Source organism: Neopsephotus bourkii, unplaced genomic scaffold (genome assembly GCF_033783945.1).
Source record: "Neopsephotus bourkii isolate Nb327-2 ecotype Australia unplaced genomic scaffold, CSIRO-AGI_Nbou_v1 NB_756, whole genome shotgun sequence".
In the NCBI taxonomy this organism is placed as follows: Eukaryota; Metazoa; Chordata; class Aves; order Psittaciformes; family Psittacidae; genus Neopsephotus; species Neopsephotus bourkii.
In genome coordinates this window covers 3,119,188-3,141,511 of record NW_026901254.1, presented here as the reverse complement: position 1 = coordinate 3,141,511, position 22,324 = coordinate 3,119,188, and the positions used below count along the sequence as shown (strand labels likewise).

Genomic DNA, 22,324 nt, shown 5'->3' with positions numbered 1-22,324 from the left:
GCAGCTGGATCATCCACAGATTCTCACATGATTTCAGCAGTTCTTTATTTTTCCTGCAAATAACCAACCCTCAACAGAATATCTCGTTTGGGCTTTTTTTTTTTTTTTTTTTAATATACAAAATAGAATTTCTGTCTTAGATTGTTTTTGGAAATATCCGAATCATCCTTGATGAAGCCTCAAGCAAAATACTTTTCCTGAAGAAGACATGAAGCACTGCTGATAATGTCTTACAAAGTTAGGAATAACTAATCAGAGGTTTTAATCAAGAAAGTTCCAACAAATCTTTAGGATGAATGTTACACCATTTCTCCCTACAAGCAAAGCAGACTACAAGCAGACAGAAATGAAGCCATATTAGAATCGGCCATATACGATATGGACAGAATTTGCAGTCTTTCCCCTCTCCCCCACATTCCCAATCTTGTCTGATGTACACCTTCGTCTCTACTAACTGTTTAGCAAATAATGTGTGAAAAAGCATTTCTAACTAAAACCAACCATGTTTAACTGCTTTGTACTAAGTCATGTTACTCCTCTGTAGTTTGTGTGTGGCTTTTTGTACAGGTGAAATTATAAACATTTGACAAATAGTAACTACTTTTAACAGATGCTAAATGCTAGATGCTGAAGTAGACCCTGCTTAATTCCAGAATACACAAAAAAATCAGAAGTTACAATTTTTAATTTTAAAGTACTGCTTATGAAGCTGTTTTCTAAATTAATCAAATTAATGCCTGAAGACTAAATTTTTAGAAAGTGTTTTGTAATACAATATTAGTATGAAATGTGGACTGTTTAGAGATAGGGATTTTACTAAGTAAGAAAGTATTGAAAACATTTTTCATTTGGTCTGTATTTTACTGCATTAATCTACTTAATACTTCAGCTCTGCACACATTAAATACACAGGTCAATATGTGTTTGAATAAAATCACTATGACAATATGTCTCTTGGCGTACAGCAATGTTTGGCAATGCTGTACCTTTGTTTTTTAAAATATTCTTTGCAGTATAAAATATAGAAGCATATGCAAAAAGAAAATATTATCTTACCTTGGCAGATTGGCACAGGGGAATCCCACTGATACATGCCATTTTGGTGACGCCTACATGTTGCATTATTGTGACCAATCATTCTATACCCAGGTTTACAGTAATAGCGAACTTTACTTCCAGCACGACCACCTGTTTTATTTACAATTCCACCATTCCTCAAGATAGGATTTAAACTGCAATAGGGAGCTAAATGCCAAAAGAAAGGACATTATTAAAAACACATAGAACACAATGTACACAGTTCACGTTGTTTATGTTTAGACTCTGAATACCATTAAAATTAGTATAGAATCTGTCATATTACTTTTGGAACCCTCAGTAAAGATTTGAACTACTTAGGCAGAAATATCATAAAGTTCAAAAACAAAGTTTATAATCTCGAACCATTTTATGCCACTGTACATGAAGAAGTTGCAATCACGAAACATGTAGACGGCTCAGTAAGTTTATTCATACTTAGCAAACAAATTTGCTAAATTTATAAATATAAAACTGTTCTTTGAGCTACATGCTACATGGAACTAATTATGAACAGTTTTATTAAAATAATGCAGTGCACTTAGAAACCTAAGAAAAACATTAAACACTTTGCCAAATACGTTAAAAAATTGCAAGACAAAGCACAATAGACTGATTCATCAGGCGCATTTTTTTCAGATTAAAATCTGTAATTTTTTATGTTCAGGTTCCCCCAAAGATATCACGATAATTGTATTAATTTGGCAGCAAAAGCATGTAACTTTAGTGAGTGCATCTTATTAAATGCTGAATTTGTACTATACCTCAAGTAAGATAGAATGCACTTCAGTTTTGAAATGAAAATACAAACAATAAAATGAAGCCATTGATCTTGGGTTCCCAAGGAGCCATGGAAGCATGAATGCAGCACCAGGGAAAAGTTTAGATAGTGGAAAGTGTGTGTAGCACCCATGCTGTGTTTTTGTATAGTAGCTTTTATGCCTTTTTATTCTTTTTTTTCTCCTATAACCATTTAATCTGGACTATTAATTCCTATATTAAACTGCTAACATCTCAGTTATACTAACAGTAAATTCTTGGCTAGACATAAAAAGTGCACTTTTTTTTTACCCATAAGAAGTTTTTGAACATAACAGGTTGCAATTTGTGTTCTGATTACCAGGGAACTTATTGCCATTTTTTTTTCTGAGGTTAATTTCAACAATACATAGTATATATGTGAACCTTAAAAAAGATCGGTTTTAAAATGGCATAAAATATGGGACACTCAGGCTACAATATTATACAGAATGATGTCAAAATACTGAAAAATTCCTTGGAGCCACAGGGGAAATCTATCAGTCATAATTGCTGCTTATGTTGTAATAGTCAACAATGCCCAGAGTCCAAAGGCATAGTTTGAGCTCTGTAGTGAACTAAGTGATGTTCAGGAAAAAAACTGAAACAAACAAACAAACAAACAAACCCAGTGTAAAAGCCCTACCAGAGGTCACAATATTTCTGTGCTGCAAAGGCAGTGAAATACAAATAGAAAAGGCTCATTCTCAAACAATTTATTATGTCTAAACTACACTTAGCATGCAAACAAGGAAAGTACTTGAAGTAAATTATCTAAAACCCTGAAGATGGATTTTTACTTTATAAATCTAGAAGACACTAACACCTGTTGAGATAGTAAAGGGCTATTGATAAGACTCCATACAATTCCCTTGTTAATCTACAGTTTAAAGAACAGATTAAAATTTACTAAACTGAACTCCCTTTAGAGTCCAGGATTAAACACACACAACATCTCCTAGGATCAGGAATTGATAAATTAACTGAAGAAACACAAACAAAGCAATTAAATAAAAATGTCAGATCTAGAGCGTAAGCAAGTGATTGAAGAATGTCAGACTCAAAACTACAGCCACTGTCTACAGCTGAAAACTACAGTTGAGTGAAAATTCTGGACTTAAGCAGGAACCTGTACAGTGTGTTAATAAAATATTGCAGCCTTGTATCAAGGACCACAGGGATAAAATGCTGGTTTTCTCCCAGACAGTTTCTGAGAGGGAATCTGCCCTGGAACTTTATGACACTTAGCTAATATCGGTGCAATGACACAGGAGTGCTCTCATCTAGGAATGTCAGTGTTTTACCACAAAATGTGATAAACTATGAAGCCCTTCCACTGACCTGAAGTAGCTTTATATTTACAGATTTAATTTACTTTTCCAAATGACACAGCATCCACATTCTTTCAAGGCCTCTTAAACACCAGAGTTTTTTGCAAGGTAACATACTGAACATTTTCAGCTCACTTGTAATCACAACGACCATTTGTCACTTGCAACTGAAGACCAACACGGTAATAACTGCCTAGCTAAATTACCTATCACTAGTGAACCGATGTGTGGACAGCAGCACAGATAAACACTGATTTTTCACTTGCAGGACCATACTCTTCCTTTCACAAAGCATATTCTCTTAACAGATGAAACATTTAAACATTAATGCTGAGATATTTTTGCTGTTTGAGGTACTCTAAGAGAAACTCAATTAAATAACTCCCAATTCCAAATGAAAATTCTTTGAAACTGGATGTCTAAACCCCCAAGATGATTTTGTAATACAGTCTTACAGTGAATAATATGACATTTTCTCTAAGAATTTATTTCAGTAAAGGACTTAATTTCCCCACAGTCTTTGATTGATAGTCCAAAAACTTACATGAAGAAGATACAACTATTCATGGAAACAGTCCTATGTTTGAAATTATAAATAAACAAAAAACCTTTCTTTCAGATCCCATGTTGGTTTTATTTTGCTTATATGCTAGATTTTTTGTTGACAGATAAAATGTTACAGCCCAGTCCACTGCTTCCTTTCAACTTTCCCTTTTGGATACTTGTCTTTATCATCATACTACCAGATCTTATGTCCTTTGTTCCGCTATTCTTTAAGTATCCAATGAGACAGAGATTAAATATTATTCTCACTTTAGACGTTCTCACTTTATGGATAAGAAATCAGATACTGGCTTAAGCAATTAGGAAAGGTCACACAAGAAAACCAAACATAACCTCTTCTGATTACCACAACATTTTCTTAACTAATGGACCATCCATTCCATATGTCATTTTTTCCTTTATAATACATACAGTCACAAAGGAGAACAATACTCAACCAAGCAATAGAAAAAGGTCAGGCTGTCATTCTTTTTCTTTTTTTTTTTTTTCAGATTATTTTTAAATCTAACAAGTAAACAGCATGAACACAGCAAGATACATTTGCAAAGGTGTACTCCCTCTTCAGTGATATAATTGTGAATATCTGCCTCATCAAAAAATAAATATCTGACTAAATAGGCTGCTATTTATAGTACAGATATTCTTACTGATGGATGAACATTTATAAATGATCCTGCTTATATTTCTTGTGATTCAAAGTAATGTAGAAACCTCCACTGCATGATTTTCCTGCTGTACTTACTACAGCAAATCACCACCTAAGATTAGGAACCACAGAACTTCTTCATACTATTCCCTTGTCACTTCAAAACAGCTACTGGAAAATATAAAGACAAAACCAAATCAACCAATAGACTTTTCTTTTAAATTGAAATACAGAGGAAATAGTAACAGTTGTTCCACAGGTAAAAAGCTTAAAAATAACATGAAATATATGGTGAAGCTTCTTGCAACAACAGATGAGGTTACAAGAGCAGAATAAAGGTGCAGTGGGTTTCCCTGGCTGGACACCAGGTATCCACCAAAGCTGCTCTATCACTTCCACTCCTCAGCTGGACAGGGCAGAGAAAATATAACAAAAGGCTGGTGGGTCAAGATAAAGACAGGGACAGATCATTCACCAGTTACCATCATGAGCCAGACTCGATTTGGAGAAAATAAATTTATTACCAATCAAAATAGAGTAGGACAATGAGAAAACAAAACCAAATCTTCAAACACCTTCCCTCCATCCCTTCCTTCCCGGGTGTACTCATTTTTGCTGGGGTTGAGTTAATTTTCTTCATAATATGTATTATGGGTCTGTGTTTTGGATTTGTGCTGGAAAGAGTGTTGATCATACAGGGGTGCTTTCATTATTGCAGAGCTGCGCTTACAAAGAGTTGAGGTCTTTTCTGCTTCTTGCAACACCCCACCAGCAAGTAGGCTGGGAGTTGGCAAGAAGTTAGCAGGGGACACAGATCACAGGAGCCACCCCTGTAGTCCCCCCACTACAAAAACCTTGCCAAGCAAACCAAATACATAACATAAGATAGAGATCTATATGGTGGTTTTTTCCTATATATATTGGCAATTCTTTTAGCAGGCAATTACAAATTAGCTAACCACTCACCGTATTTACTCCGGAATGACTAACCAAAAGTTAAACAAAAATGTTATAGAGGTAATATAACTTGCAAACTAGGAAGCTAAGCACCCCTCTGCTTCCCAAATAACTATGCCTCTTTCATGCATGCCAAGTAAAGTAGTGCACTTTCATTCTTTCCACCACTACTGAAAAAAACCCAGCTCATCCATCTTTTCTTTGTTATGGTTTTATACTAGCTTGCTTGGATTGGAATGTGCATGTAAGGTTATAAATTACTGAGAAAGAATAAAGTTCATGCAGGTGTCTTTCAAAGCAATTTCAAACTTTCATCTCTACAGAGTGATTTTCTTAGTCTGAGTTCAGCAAGTTCCACTTTCTGCACTCGCACATCTTCCCCATTCGAAATAAACTGCACAGTTTGGTGGAACCAAGATGCACTAGGATGTCAAGTTCAAGCAGTATAAAAAATCAAGCAAGCATTGCACTACAACACAAGCAGCAAGCCTTTAAAAAATAAAGTATTTCAGAACACAATACCTTTTCCTTGTATTTTTTTGGCATCCATTTTAATGGTTTTATCATACTACATCTCTTTCAAAGAAAAAAAAGGATTACTTGACTAGAGCTGCAAGGAATTTTAACTGATGCTTCACTATGCTATACAGATCCTCTCTAGATTAAGGAAGAGATCATTTAATATCTAGGTGTTTGTGCAGTTAGGAAATCCATTATTTAGATAAAAATCATGCTAGTGCCTTTATAATATGTCAAAGTCCTTAAAAGAATATCCCTCTGCTGTAAAGTTATAGATCTTTTCTTCTAAGATTTACCAAAAAGGCTAAACCAGAAGATAGAAAACATACAAATAACATTAGACAAATTACCTACACAAGTAAGGGTTTATGCTCAAGAATATATTAAGCATTCATCTGAAAGCTTATAGCACTTTTTAAAAGTGAAGAAAATTTGTATCTACAAATGAAACCTAGTTGTAACAAAACTGAAAATTGCAAATTTTTGTGCACAGGCATTGCTGGAGAAGGGGAGGGTTGTAGGAGGGCAGTAATTCATTCCAATAGGTTCTTCATTATAAGGAAGCCTGCTGGCCCAGTCACAGCTGCTATGGTATCAGTAGCCTTTTTGGGATCTTGTCTTTTTCCTACTTTTGTGATGTTGCTTTCTCTCATTAAGCTTCAAATCTGATTGTTTATGCTGCTGCTCACTGTTACTCTTCTTTCATGCTGATTATTTCCATTGAATCTCATGTAAAATGCACACAGGTTTTAGAGAGAAATGCAGGCACTGACTATTAGTGAAGAGGAAAAAAGAAAACAGTTGTTTGTTCCTAAAACATAGCCATAAGGACCACATGTATCTCTCTAGTCCCTCTATTTAATTATTAGTTGTAGCTAGTGCCATAATAATTGAAGAATTGAGGCTAGCAATTAGATAGACTACTTTTTTCACTACTGCAAAACATGTTCTGCATACCTGCAAAGGTCTGAAATAATTTCTCATTATTCAGTCATGGAATCAGCTAGGTTGGAAGAGACCTTTAAGATCATCATTACCCCAGGACTGCCAACACCACCACTAAAACATGTCACTGAGGGCCTCATCTACATGTTTTCTGAACACTTCCAGGGATGGTGGTTCAACCACTTCCCTGGGAAATCTGTTCCAAAACCTGATCACCCTCTCAGTGAAGAATTTTTTCTTAATATCCAACCTAAACCTCCCCTGGCACAGCTTGAGGCCATTACTTCTTATCCTCTCACTTGTTACTTAAGAATCATAGAATAGTTCGGGTTGGAAAGGACCTTGAGATCATCAAGTTCAACCCCCCTGCTGTGGGCAGGGACACCTCACACTAAACCATATCACCTAAGGCCTTGTCCAACCTGGCCTTGAACACTGCCGGGGATGGAACATTCACAACCTCCCTGGGCAACCTATTCCAGTGCCTCACCACCCCAAAAGGAAAGAATTTCCTCCTTATATCCAATCTAAACGTCCCCTGTTTAAGTTTTAACCCATTACCCCTTGTCCTACCACTACAGTCCCTAATGAAGAGTCCATCCCCAGCATCCCTATAGGCCCCCTTCAGATACTGGAAGGCTGCTATGAGGTCTCCACGCAGCCTTCTCTTCTCCAGGCTGAATAGCCCCAACTTTCTCAGCCTATCTTCATACGGGAGGTGCTCCAATCCCCTGATCATCCTCACGGCCCTCCTCTGGACTTGTTCCAACAGTATCATGTCCTTTTTATGTTGAGGACACCAGAACTGCACACCATACTCTAAGTGACGTCTCACGAGAGCAGAATAAAGGGGCAGGATGACCTTCGACCTGCTGGTCACGCTCCTTCTGATGCAGCCCAGGATACTGTTGGCTTTCTGGGCTGCAAGCGCACACTGACAGCTCATATTTGGGAGAAGAGACTGACCCCTCTGGCCCCATAGACTTATATACGTCTAAGTGGAGCAGGAAGTTGCTAACTATTTCTTCCTGAATTACGGGGACTTCAATCAGCTCCACATATCAGCTATCCAACTCAGGGAACTGGGTACAATGAAGATGGCTGGTGTGACTATTAAAGAGTGAGGCAAAGGCAGCATTAAGTACCTCAGTGTTTTCCTCCTCCTCAGTCACTAGGTTTCTCTCAGTAGGGGATGGAGGTTCTCCTTGGCCCTCTTTTTATTGTTAATGTGTTTGTAAAAGCACTTTTTCAACAGTGGCCAGATTTAGTTCTCCTTAATAATTTGATAATGAAAAATCTCCCGTAATCACATTTAACATGACTAAATGGGAGATACCTACTGCCTGACAAAATGTTCTTCCAAAATGTTCTGAGTATTGCTCTCTCTACTTTATTTATATTGACAATTATTAGCCACCAAAATTAACACACACAACCTTTACATTGCTAATCAAGTCAAAACACAGAAAAAGCTAATGCTAACAAAAGAAAGTAATCACCACGTCTCTCTTTCTCATGTACTATTTATATCATGTAAATGATCCCTAGGCTGAGCCTTTTAGGAGCAATGTGTCTGTAGATGTATGTGTGAAGACATGTTAAATGGGCTGCACACTGAGTAAGGGTCAATATGTCTACACATAGAGTATAATCCATTATAGCAATACTGGCAACTGATTTGTTTTCTTCATAAGGGACATATTTTCTAACACTGTTTAGATAAACTATTTACATATTTTCCTGTCACCACAACACTAGGTTCCCAGACAGCCTGTTGAAGAAATGAGGGTTTTTTTCCCCTGTTTTACATTTATTTGTACATGAAAAAAAGCATAGGAATAAGAGCTGTGAACTGCAGTTCAAGGAAATTGTAAACCTAGTAACTGTGTACTGAATTGCAGGTGGAGTACCAGATATCATTTCATGTTCAAACATCCTCACTCTTGAGTACTTCTGTGTAAATCTAAGGGATATCCCGCTACATTTAAAAGGCCTTGCTCTAGGTCTGGTAAGATAAGACAGCAGGTTGCAGAAAGGAGTAGTCACTGGAGATGTATTTATCAGGAGATCTTTGGCAAACTGGGGAAAAATAGAGAGTCCAGGTCCTGCACTTACCATGAACTTGTAATAGAACAATTATACATGCTCAAAACACACATAATAAATTATCTTCAGAGAAACAAACATTATATTACAGGTCCTGATTTGATGCTAAATAGTATATGTAACCACAAAGTATAATTTAATGGAAATCATTAATAGTTACCTGAGTAACGGATCTTGAATCCTTTCTTGCTAGTTGCATGATCAGTTGACCAGCGAAGGTATAGCTGATTCATTTTGCTTGTAAAGTTCAGCTGTCCAGTATGATTTCCACTTAAAGCAACCAGTAAAGGGCTTTGCCCAGAAGAGCCTTCAGAGATGAATAAAGAAACTATTGAACTTTTAAAGTTCTAGAAGTTTAAGTAATCCTCTCCACATTTTTACTCAGCTGTGAATATGAATATACATGAAAGAATAGCAAATAACCTGACACATCGTTGCCAGTGAAATAATTAACAGATTTCTACTTAAACTTACATCCAGTTTTAGATTTTCAGTAGAGTGCACAACAAAAAATCTTGGTACATACAAACTGAAACATAAACCAGCAAGTGTTTTTGCCATAAACACTGAAAATTAATGATTTTTTTTCCAATTAACTTATATTATTACTTTGAATAAGGTTACGTTTCTCCTCCTTGTCCTTTTATACCTATTATTTATTTAAGCTCTTTTCAAACTAGCGAGTGGGAACAAATCTATACATTATTTGACATGGTACAGCTGTATAATTTTAACCACCATATTACAGAGTGAACACATTAGATAAAAAACGGTCTGTCAGACGTACGATAATCACAGCTTCACAGTGGAAACCATGTATGTAGAAGTGCTATGAATGTACGATACATAATTCATTTGGACTCAATTGTTATATATCTTCACCACAATAAAACTCTAGAAGGACAAATAAGGATTTGGGGTGTAGTTATATAATAAACCAAACTCTATGCAACAGGAAAAAAAGCCCACAACTATATATTAAAACAATTTCTGAATGAAACTTTCTAAAACATGAAACGGCATCTTCTTCATTCATATGAAGGTTATGTTTTTGCCTAAAACCAAGGGGCTGAAGTCCTCCCTTTCATATGCTCTCTGTACTTTTCCTCCACTTTTTTCAAGTTTAGGAAAACCACTTTCAACCAATATTATCTTGGCCACAGCCGCTATTTCAAATTAAGACGCTTTTTCATTCATTTTTGCTGAGTTTGAGCAGCTGCAGCCTGATCAGCTTTTCTTATGTTGCATGAAAACACACAAAAAAAAATCTGAATCAAATGACACATAAAAATTGAATACAACTGTTGTCAGCCTTCTCCCCCTCTGGTCCAAGAAATAATAAGTATATTTTCACTCAGGACATTTTAAGTACAAAATGGAGGCTACACATGCCACAGCAACTCATACCTCCCAGTTCTTAGGTACTGTGGTTCAGTCACCATAATGACAAGACTAAACTAAAGCAGCATTACTAAATAAATTCTAAATAATAAACACATATAGAAAATAAGAAAAAATAATCATAGCTTTAAGCACTGGTTGCTCAGCATGCCCTCATCAAAATGCTTTGTGGCTTGCTTGCTTTTCATATTAGGGAGCTAATGTGTGATGATTGCAGTGTAGGATAAATGATGAGGAATGCTGAGGTCAATTCCTATTTTTGCTTGAAAACATGCCTTAGAACATGAAAATTCATTTAGTATCTCTCTGCCTCTCCCTGGGTTTTCCTAAATTTAGTACATTTGTTACAGTTCAGAATGTATATGATACATCAAAATTCTCAAAAAAAAAAGGGGGGGGGCTAAAAGAGTACAATTACAAATATAAATCTACCTCACACAGAGAGGTGAGAATTTTTCCTTAATTATTGATTGTGAAATTTGTTTGCAGTACCACATGCCACAGCACATTTTTTAGCTACTGGGAGATCAGGGGAATGCTGTAATATATTTTAGTTTGTTTTGTTTTTCCTGAAGTTGAGTTTCAGTTTCTGTGCCTTAACTAGAAGGCAGCTCATCAGATGATGTTCAGGAAAATCAGCAGCATGACTTAGGTGTTCTTTAATCTGATTTTTCTTATTGTTATTTCAGAGTTTATCTATAGAGAAAAACACTCAGCTTCTGGTGTGTTGACCTGTCATATGATGCTTTGCTGAATATTAGGTAAAAGTTGACATTTTTGCCTGTTTTCAATGACAGAATTCTGTTGCTTTATTTAAGGAAGAAAAAAGAAATAGTCAAAGAATATTTGCTGTATTAAATGAAAGCTATTCAGCGTAAGTAGCCTGACTACTGTGTTTTCAAGTTCAAAAGCCTTTAATATTATAGTCATGGTACATTATGGTTTCTCTGGTTTAGAATACAGATGGGACTTCCTAAGGGTAAGACTGATAAGTGAGAATGGGTAATGGGATTATTGCTCCCAGCTGGCCAGGGTGGCCTCACTGATTGGATGTCAATATTGATGCATCATTCAGCTGCTGAAGCACCATGATTTACAATGCAGTTAGTAAGGTGTAGTCACTATTTTGGTTTGCATTCAGAAGCTGTCTCAAAAAGTAAGCAGGGACTTGTGCCTTAACAAATACTGATTTGTCTTGTCAATCTTTATATAGTTTCTGCATAAAATTTGGTGATGTATCTTTACGTGGTGAAAGCAGATCAGTGCAGTTTTATTAATTTAAGTATGCTGCTTTGGACCACACAAGCTCCCAGGATACAACACACATTTATTGCAAAATGCAGCAATACAGGAAATACCTAAGCTAGCTCTGAATGAGTTTGTCTGAGTTATATCCACCACTGTAAACAGTATAGACATATCAGCATTGACTTCTGCCCCAGCAAACTCATCATGCTGAGATGTAGAAATAATTAGCCTAGCAAAGCACATTGCTAATGTGGCCACAGGGACACAAACAAGTATCTCTGCAAGGCACTGCAATGTGTCATATTTAAATATCAACTTGTTGAGAGCTAGCTCAGGAATCTCTACATGGCACTGTATTGAGAGGTCATAAATATGCCATTATCTTTCTCATTTAAGTTTGCTGGTAAGTGGTAGAAAAAACTACTTCAGTAGAGCTGCACTAGAGATAAATTTATAAGAATGCGATTTCATGTCATGAGATGACAATGCTTAAAAATGTAGTGACTATGATAAATCTTTCAGATCTATTATCGATAATCTGGTTTCATATTATTTAAATGCCTAAGAAAGAAAACAAAAATGTTCATCAGGAACATTAAGCAGTTACAGCACATTTTTTTATAAAAAGAAAATAAAGTGATCAGACCACAATAAGAATTCCAGGCATGCTACATATTGTCTTAATGTTAAATACAAAATAGAGTAGAGGAAAAGACAGTCTTCAGAGATTGTTTTTTTTAAGACTATTTTGTTCATTAACCTTACATGGGCTAACACATACATTATAAAGAAAGAAAAAACTATGTTAATGAAAAATATTGCAGGCTTTTTTTTCAGAATGCTGTTATTAAAAGTGAACAACATCTAATAATTTTAGGCATTAAAAACTAATACTTAAGAAAAATATTCAGAGCAAGATACCTCAATAGATATAACCTTTTAATTTTTTCATGTTATGAAAATCCCACAGTGAATATTAATCAGTTCTATCATAGTTATCATATATGCTTGGTTAATGAGGGAAGATATGATAATGGTCTCCAAATGAACAAAAAATACATTAAAGAACAATCAGGGATTAGTTATTATCATCAATCAATGAGAACAGGACAAGTGATAATAAGCTCAGAATTCAGTAGAAAATAAGAATAGCATCTTAATTAAATAGGGTCCTTTGAGAGGTACTGCTATAAGTAACACTCTAGAAGCTGAGTTTTTGTCATTTCTCTATTTTTTGCCCCGAAACAGATGGTCAAATACTTTAATATGGGTATATTCAAATAATGCCCAGCACTGGTTCTGCTATGCTTATGGAGAAAGCAGACTGGGTATCTGAACTTAAATTGCATATTTTGATTCAAATAGTTTTATTAAATTCAACAACTGGAATTATACCCCAAAATATTTCCTCATCAGAAACAATCCAAATCAGCATGTTAAGTTCTCCTTTCAGACACCTCCATAAATTTCCCAAGATACTGACTTTCACAGGGATGCCGCAGCTGCTCCTCTAACAATACTTAAGAAAATTTAGAAGCTTCTTTGCCTTGAATACATCTATAAAATCTTTCATTGTCTAACATACGTATATTTAAGGCAAAAGTAATAGAAATACTGGATGATTGTTTAAGTTTCAGATGTATAACTGCATTATGAAACCAACACTTGGAAATCAAACCCTACTTGATCCAATATTTGCTCTTGAGATAGAATTTAAATCTCTCTTACCATCAAATACCTCCAGCTCATCAAATTGCTTTTCACTTTGAAACATTTCCACAAAGATGGAGATGTTATATCCTGGGTCAACCTTTATAGTCCATGAACAGGTCTGAGAGTTGGGATAGGTGCCTGGGTAACCTGGACTGAGGATCACTCCTGATGATTCTGTACGGATTTCATTCGCTGGGCATTGGGCTAAAAAGGACACAACAAGAAAAACAACAAGAATAACAATGAAATAAAATGTTTCCTTTTCATGAAAAAATTGTATTATTTTTCAGGTGTATGTATGTTTCAGGTTCAGTTACCAAATAGAAACATGTTTAAATCATATTCTAGATGGAAGGAAAAATAGGGTTCCCTTTAGCACAACAGGACTACCTTTATAAACCCTGTATTTATGAAACAGGATACTAATTATAGTGAAACATTCACCCAGAAATATGTCACAGTCCAAAGTGTTTACAGTTAAGGGATTCACATGGAGTTGTGACCATTCACACAGGTAAGGTAAAAGGCCTGGGAAAAATGCTGTATTTGGAAACTCTCTTCTATTTGAGGTCCTAAAAAAACCTACCCACCTTTAAGTATGGTCTGTTACATCAACATGAAGACATACTGGAACTTCAAGGCACACCAGGTTCTTTGAAAGCATGCATATTTAGTGCAGACAAAGGGGTTTATTCTGGATATAGAATACTCCAAATCATCCAAGTAAGACCTTCTCAGCAATGACTTTCCTTGTTATTTAAATTCTAATCTTACACCATTGTACAAACAGTTTCACCTGGTATTCATACTTGTTTATGATCTCTGTGTGTGAAAAAGAGTATACTACATTGAAATTCTATAAATTTTATATCCGAATGCTGATTTTGATTAAGAAATTCTTCTGCTGGTCACAGCTTTTCTTTAACATTTTTGGCTTTCATGCAGACCTGATTTTTTTCCATATCTGCTTGGTGTTGAAGTCTGATACATTCTGTCCACAGCTTCATAATATATGTGCATTTTAACAGTGTTTTTTGTAGAAGACAAATATACCTTGACAGAAATGCATTCCTGGAAACTGTCTGGCACAGTACCCAAGTACTTGCATAAATTAAAGGTTATAAGAAAGGTGGAAAAAAAAAACCCAAGGAAAAATGATCAGGGGAGAAAATATGTTCCAAGGGAAAAAACATATATAACTATCAGAAACAAACATTAAAAACTCAACCATTTCCCTTAGTTGGCCTTTTACAAACTTGGAAGTGAAATTTAGGTTCAGTTGTTGCCAAGAGAATTTTGTTGCAAACTTTTAGATAACAGTGTCAGGACTTACTCTTTAACTAACCTCTCAGAGAAATTAAGCATACTGACAGAAAAGGAAACTGTATTTTACAAAAGATGTCCAGTCTTTACGTTCTGTTCCATATACTGGGGACAAATCTGAACCCTCTACCACAAGCAACAATGCAAACAAAATAGGAATTTTATCAATTAATTCACATATAAATGAACCATAATTTTCCTACACAGTGCATAGACCTTTACCTTTGAGAAGCTGACTTAAACCTGTTCTTCCTCTAATCTAGACACAGTTTTTCAGACTTATATGCAAGAGAATGTGTATGTGCCCCAGTTAGACAATACAACGTTTCAGTCACTGTCCCATGTTTTCTAGAGTGTTTTAAATCATAATACATTAAGTGAGAAAGGCATCAGTTTCAAAACTAAAAACTCATTTTCTGAGGACTAGAAATATCTTCATGGCACTGAAGTTTAGAAGAAAGAAACAAAAATCAAAGCAATTCTTTTCTGGCTGTTCCAAGACTTCCCTAGATCTGACTTTGAGTCTTCAGCACAAAATTCAGAGGGATTTTTCTTAAACTGTGATTTTTTTCCTGCTGTAATATAAATTATAAATCACTTACCTAAAAGTCACTCTGATTATTTAGGGATATAAGAATGGGGAAAGTGTGACAAGTAAAACTAATTACTCATTTTTGTCATGACATTTTCAGTCTGCTCTAATAGACTGCAGAATATGTAGCATCATCACGCCAGCAAACGCAGGACGAAATATTAGATTTTTGAAACCCTCTTTTCCTTCCCCTCCCCATCTTGTTTAGCTAAAAAATTTCTTCAGTCAGAAAGGTGTCAGCCTGTGAAAAGGAGGTATGTAATATGTAAGTGAGAATACAGCATTAAAGAGGGAGAAGAAGGTGTGAGCTGTGGAAAAAAATTGCAAGCAAACATTTTTTCCTTGGCAAATGTCACTGTCTGCTATCATCTGACAGCACTGACTGCAGCAGACTAACTAAGAGGTAAAGCTGTTGTTTATAGAAGACATCCTAAGAGAGGGAAAGCCTATGGGGTAATGGCACGTAAAGTGGTAGGAATCCATTGACAATTTTAATTCAGGAACTGACTCTTTAGATAGGAACACCTGTAGCTAAATTAACCCCAGAAAGTTCGCATCAGCATCTGCACAATAATGCAGCAGTGCATGTATTTAGTGGCAGTAGCTTCTCTTTCTCATTATCTTAAAATGAAACACACTATTACTTTGACTTCCCGTCTTCATAAGAGAAGTTTAAGCTGGGAAAATACAACCAACAAGTGCTCTGACTCATTAATCTGAAGAAAATACAAGAACACCAGCAAACTCTCATGGAATAACATTGGGAAGAAACATATTGTCATATGACAACTCTTTTCCCTTAGCTAAATACATGAGACTTAATCCTAAGCCCAAGTTTGGATAGCTAGGTAGCATTTCCTTTCAAGGCAAGTAAAAGTGCTCATCAGTGATGAAGAGTGGCTGACATGACACATTTACACAACCTGCTTTAACCATGGTATAATTTGCTTAAGCTACAAGATGATTTTAAAGAAAAGATCGTTTTTACTGATCCAGTATGGGCTGCTTCAGAACACCTATTATAATGTTAAAGTCAAATAGAACAAATTGTGGATTAACAGCTGGCCTTCAAAGTTGTAAATTACAAGTTTCCTGGAGAAATCAGTAATGCCATCAGACATGCCACAGCAAGACACAATAATTCTTTTCAAAACTGGAAAAAAATCACTTCTCTGTGTGATAACTTCTCTGTGTGAACTATACTTCAAGAAATGCCTGTGATCAACTAAATATGAAAAAAAAAAAAAGTAGTTGCAAAGTACAGGACATCTGGAATTAAGATATGGGACTGCAGCAAGTACCTCTGGGGTGGTTTTTAGTAAACATGGCATATCTAAAAACTAACATCGGGGTTGGTAAGAATACATCTGCTTATGTTCCGTGCTTTTCCTCAGCATCTCAGGGAGTTCTGGAAGTGAACACTGGTCAAATTAATTATGAAACTGATCAGTTACTGATCATTCAGATTTGGAACAAAATCTAGATGTTACATGGATACCATCCAGATAAAAGTAAAGCCAGGCGATCTCATAAAATGGGAAGTGTGATGTTGCATTCTTCCAGAAAAGTTTACAGTTGGGTTAATCTAAAAGGTTATTATCACAGGCCTTATATAGGTGCTCTTTCAGCCAAATTTCCACAAGTATCATTTCCAAAGAGGCACATTTTAAGTATCTTCTTAAGAACAGGCTGCCTAAACTTGTGTTTACTTACCGCAGTATATGAAATTTGGGGAATCTGGGATGAAGGTTTTTCAACTAAGATTCAAAGTTACAGTTTGAAAAAAACTGAGATCAGTTTTACCATGTGTCATGGTTTAAACCTATCCAGACAGCTCGTTTACTCACACCCCCCTTCTTGCCCTCCCCCTACTCCCGGAGGGACAGAGAGGAAAATCAAAAAGAATGTAACTCCCACGGGCTGAAATAAGAACAGTTTAGTAACTAAGGTATAACACAAATCACTGCTGCTACCACCAATAATAATAATGATAAAGGAAATAACAAGGGAAGAGAATACAACACCTCATCATCAGCCAACCGATAACTCGACCCCCCAGCCTGACCAAGCACCGACCGATACCTCCTCCAACCCTGCAGTCCCTAGCCCTTTCAGGTAAACCTTCGTTACATCCTGGGCATGACATGCTGTGGTATGGAATACCTCTTTGGTCGGTTTGGGTCAGGTGTCCTGTCTCTGCTTCCTCCCAGCTTCCCCTCCTCCCTGGCCGAGCATGAGGCTCACAAAGTCCTTGGCCAAACCAAAACATCATTTTTACCAGCTCTGTTCCCAGGCCAAAAGTCAAAACACAGTACTACACCAGCTACCAAGAAGGAGAAAAATGACTGCTACTGCTGAATCCAGGACACCATGATATACATAACATTGCCATAAAGTATTGAGATGCACTTCAGGAACCCAAGAAACTCATTGCAAGTAAATGAAAGAAATGGAGCCAGGGAAGGACAAAGAGTGAAAAGAAAAACAAACAGGAAAGTCACCAATCCCAAGAAGTGAAAATTGCTACTATCCTTTGAGAAAAAGAAATGTCATAGACTAGGAAGACAATCCCACTCAAAACCTTGACTGTTAGCATTTCTGAAACATCTGACAATGGTCCAGATGAGAACTGGCCACTGTAATAATGGTCTGCAAAAAGAAAAAAAGACAGGACTAGAAAATTACAGGAAGAATAAACAAACAAAAAAAGAAAACCACAAAAAAAACCTCCTGTGAAATCACTTTTCCTGCCTTTTTCTTTCACCTGGTTTGCTCTTAGACCATCTACGTTTTCTTGAAAAGGACATCAGAGACAAAAAAAGAAACGGAAAGAAAGGCAAGGAAGTAGCTTGTTCACTAGGTTTGAAAAAATAGTAACAAACGCTCAAGTTTTTCAAAAGCAGGTAAAAATTACCAATAACAGAGAAAGGCTGCTTCTAGTTTTCTCATTCCTCATAGCTGATTCTTAAGAAGGGACCTGAACCTTGTTTATTTACCACAGGGGAAAATGTGCCTGTTGCAGATGTTTCCTCATGCCCTCCTCTCATAACTGACGAAAAGTATGATGTTGCTTTTTACTAAAGAATATTTCTTTGGTAGGTGAATATTAAAAATCAAAATCTGAAAGGTCAGAGAATTCCTTGAACAAATAAATGATCACATGTATGCAACATAAGAAACAGATCAATGCAGGACTGCTGTATGATTTCTTTTCTCCATATATTCTACTGCATTCACTTTATGGACTTCAAAAACTTTACTAACTGAACAATTTCCAAAAAGAAGAAGTACTGTTTATGTGAAAAAAAAAAAATGCACCTCTCTAATACAAATCAGTGCAAATAGTAATGCAATGGGTGAAAGAGGACATGGAATATTCTTCTGTGGTACTGAGACAAAAATAGTGTCTTCTGAAGTCTCTCTCGGCATATTCTTAGGGCAGAATATTCAAGTTAAAATGAAACTCTAATGTCTTTCTAAGCTATAAATAGTTCAGTACCTCTCCTGTGCTAGAGCAGAAATGGCCAAACCTCCTTACATAGCAAGCTATACCTTTGACTCTTTCTATGGATAAAATTTACTTCCTATGACTAAGAATCATTGGATAAGAGGTCACTTCCAGTCTCAACCATTCATAGGAGGCATAGCACAGGGACTTTATGAGAGGAACAGTTCTGGAGTAGTTCAGAGACATGGGAAGGCAAACAGTCAGCACTATAGGGTTATGTGGCAAATCAGCAATGTTCATCTTTGAAGCCTTTGCTGGCTCTCTTTCTCCACCATAACAAACTGCTCACCAACCTTGAACATTTGAACATTTTACAAGATTCATATGGTTAAAGACAAAACTGAGATACTAAGACAGTGAGGCTGCTTCACCTTGCTGTAATAAAACAAAAGGCATATTCACTTCCCAATATGACTAATAACTAACATTTATCATTTGAATAAAAAAAACTCCACAAAACTATTTTCTCGATATCATACAAACAACAGGTGAAAATAAGAAATTACAATTTGGACCCTTTTTTTTCTATATGATCAGCTTACCTTCAGCATGCTATTTCAAAACAGAATACTCCTAAATACAGTTCCACACAAATTGATTCAGCTGTTATTCCACTGTTAATAAACTTTCTTTTATTTGTCAATCAATTAACACATTAACATTACATACTTCAGTATTATGTTTGATACCTTCTGGACTCTCTTCTACCACTTAAGATACAGGGTGATTCAACTACCTACACATTTAGGAGTTAAGGAATTGAAGTTTACCGGTCAAGAAAAATATGAGCTGCAAACTACAGAATTAGACACTTGAACCCCAGAATATACTTAATTATCATTTATTTATATACCTTGAAGTTTAAAGCAGCTATTGTAAAAAGTTTTGGAATAATAACGGCAACAAATATAAAAAAAAAAACCACCAAACTGCTTTAGGCATATTGAAAGACATATGCAATCTATTTTACATTCATTTTTAATCATATTATTGCACATGTAAATTCCAAGTACTGTTATTTGTTAGTTTGCATCAATTCATACATACAAGCAATACTCACGGAAAAAAAACAAAACAACCAAAACCAGGAAATAATAAAGATCGTCTTATTATTCAGACACATGACAGTGTCACAAGAAATGTAATTCTGCAGGACAGGATAAAACTCTCATTATACCCTATTTTTAAGGAACAGATTACCTAACCTGGCTTTTAGAGAAATCTGATTTGGTTGTTTTGGGGAGGGTCTGACAGCTTCTTGACTTAACTCTAATACCACTTCTGATATTTCCATTTTTCTATTTCCCTTTTAATTCATAAATATACAAATTACCACCTCTTCAATTTAAGTGTTCTAAGCAGCCATACTGGAGATTTCTACCTTAAACTTTATGCCAATTAGTTGTTTTATGTTTATTTTATGACCAATAAAGAAGTACTTCTTGGTGTTGCAATATTCATCATACTTCAATTACACCTATATATATCCATAACAGCAATTAAAAAAGGAAAGAAATTTGTAGCAAGAGCATATAAGGATACGATGAGAACAGGGGTGCCAAGCAGTATGAGAAAGTTTGTCCTTCCAGGCAGGAAAGGAAAGGAAAGGAAGGTATACGGAAAGCGTGGTGCGATTACACAGCAGCTCTGGATGTTGTTCATTCATAGTGATTTTAGACGTGGCCTCTGAGACTGATTTTTCTTGCCTGTCAGATGTTTCCTCAGACTTTCATATAGCATCCTAGAACCTAGACTTCTGTCATATAAATATATTTCTTGCCTACTACAACATTGCGGCACAGATCAGGAGAATAAAGTTTTCTGGCATTTTTTTTTTTAATGTGAGGCTGATCCAAACAAGGACAATGTAAACAATTATAAACTACAGAAACAATGCAAAAATATAAGAATACAGTCCAAAAATTAGCTTTAAATACTGCACATAAATTACATACCAAGCAGTAAATCTTTTTTTTCCAAGTCTATCAAGATCAGACAACATTGTATAAATGCAGTTCTATACTGCATCACCTCAAAAGAAATGGAGCAGAACTGTATAATAAGAATGACTGAAAGTGCAAAGTATCTTCTGGTCTGTAGAATCATGCCATAAATAATGTGAATAGAGATCAACTTGTTATTGCTTTTCTCCCCATAAGAACTAGAGAATATGAAATGAAAACAGCAGGTGCCAAGTTCAAAGAATACAGAGAAAGATCTTCACATATTATGTAAAATTGTGTGACCTCTTGCACAAAAATCTGTAGAACAAAGCATTACATGGGTTCAAAAAGGGACTGAATAAGTACATAAAAAAGTACTCCTGAAGGATTCAAATGCAAAGAACATTTCCAGGTTAAGAGTGGCTTAGCTACAGTTGGGTAGCTGCAATGACCTCATCATGTCCTTCACTGACTAAAATTTCTGGGACCAATTTGAAAATGTCTGAACTTCTTAGATATTGAAGAAATAAATGGAAACTTCTCTACTAAGCATTGATGAAAATACAGTGACCAAAACTTCGATTCTGATGTATACTAATGATATGCAGACCATGAAAACATATATTTACCTTCACAATATGGAGAGGATCCTTCAAACTGCAACTGTGCATTCAGTTTGCAGGTTAATATATCTTGTCCAACGAGGGTGAAACCAGGATGGCACTTGTACTTCACAAAATCTCCTGAAAAAGTTGTTGACAAAGAAGGTGAGTCCAAAACATCCCTCAAACACAAGTATACCAAAATTTCACGTGGAAGATATAATATATTAATACTTTAATTTAATTAGAATTCAAGTGAAAACATAAGAAAAAGAGATACTATTTTTTCACCTATTTCAAAGTCATCATCTTCTGTAAACAAATCTGCATGTGCAACTGTGGGTGGAGGCTGGCACTTCTTCAGCTGATAAGCTGCAAATTCAAGCAAAAATAAGATTAAAAATACAGGTGCGTTAAGAATTATTTTACAAAAAAAAAAAAATAATTTCAATTCATACTTTCCAAATTACCAAAGCTGCACTGAACCTCATGGTCACTGTTAAATTTTCCAAGTTAAACGTCATGACAACACATAAGGGTGGTGAGGCACTGCCACAGATCACCTAGAAAAGTGAAGGATGTCCCACCCCTGGAAGTGTTCAAGTGCCAGGCTGGATGGAGTTTTGAACAACCTGGTCTGGTGGAAGGTGTTGGAATGATATTTATGGTATATTTATGATATTATGACACTATGATATTTAAGGTCCCTTTAAACCCAAATCATTCCATGATTCTATCATATTCTCTAAAATAGAAAATACTGATTTATCAGTATTAGTACAATATATTGCCTAGATAGTTATAGATCCATTGTAGTATTGGATGCAGTGAGATGTTTATGAGGAGATTTTTTCAGCTACGAGGCTTCTGTTTCATGTGGCTGCCTCTGCATCATGTGATAAGACTAAAGGTTATGAATCACAGGTCATCTAGATTTATGGGAAAATCTGTAATTACCCATCACATACCTGGCACATCATCCTCATTCTTAATTTAAGTTTACTTAGAATTAATCTTTCTCATGAAACAGGTATACATGTTTACTTTAAGA

At 35.7% G+C, this 22,324-nt stretch overlaps 1 protein-coding gene across 2 annotated transcripts in view; it reads right to left on the bottom strand.

Annotated features, from left to right (window-relative positions):
* Positions 1–22,324, bottom strand: part of CSMD1 (CUB and Sushi multiple domains 1) — a 1,128,271-nt gene that overhangs the window by 85,625 nt on the left and 1,020,322 nt on the right. For both annotated transcript variants that reach the window (XM_061354960.1, XM_061354961.1), the window contains exons 45-49: positions 21,565–21,645; positions 21,301–21,414; positions 13,321–13,509; positions 9,104–9,250; positions 1,057–1,245 (exon numbers count right to left, since the gene is read on the bottom strand). In XM_061354960.1, the coding sequence (XP_061210944.1) occupies positions 1,057–1,245; positions 9,104–9,250; positions 13,321–13,509; positions 21,301–21,414; positions 21,565–21,645 (720 nt within the window). The remainder of the gene's footprint in view (positions 1–1,056; positions 1,246–9,103; positions 9,251–13,320; positions 13,510–21,300; positions 21,415–21,564; positions 21,646–22,324) is intronic.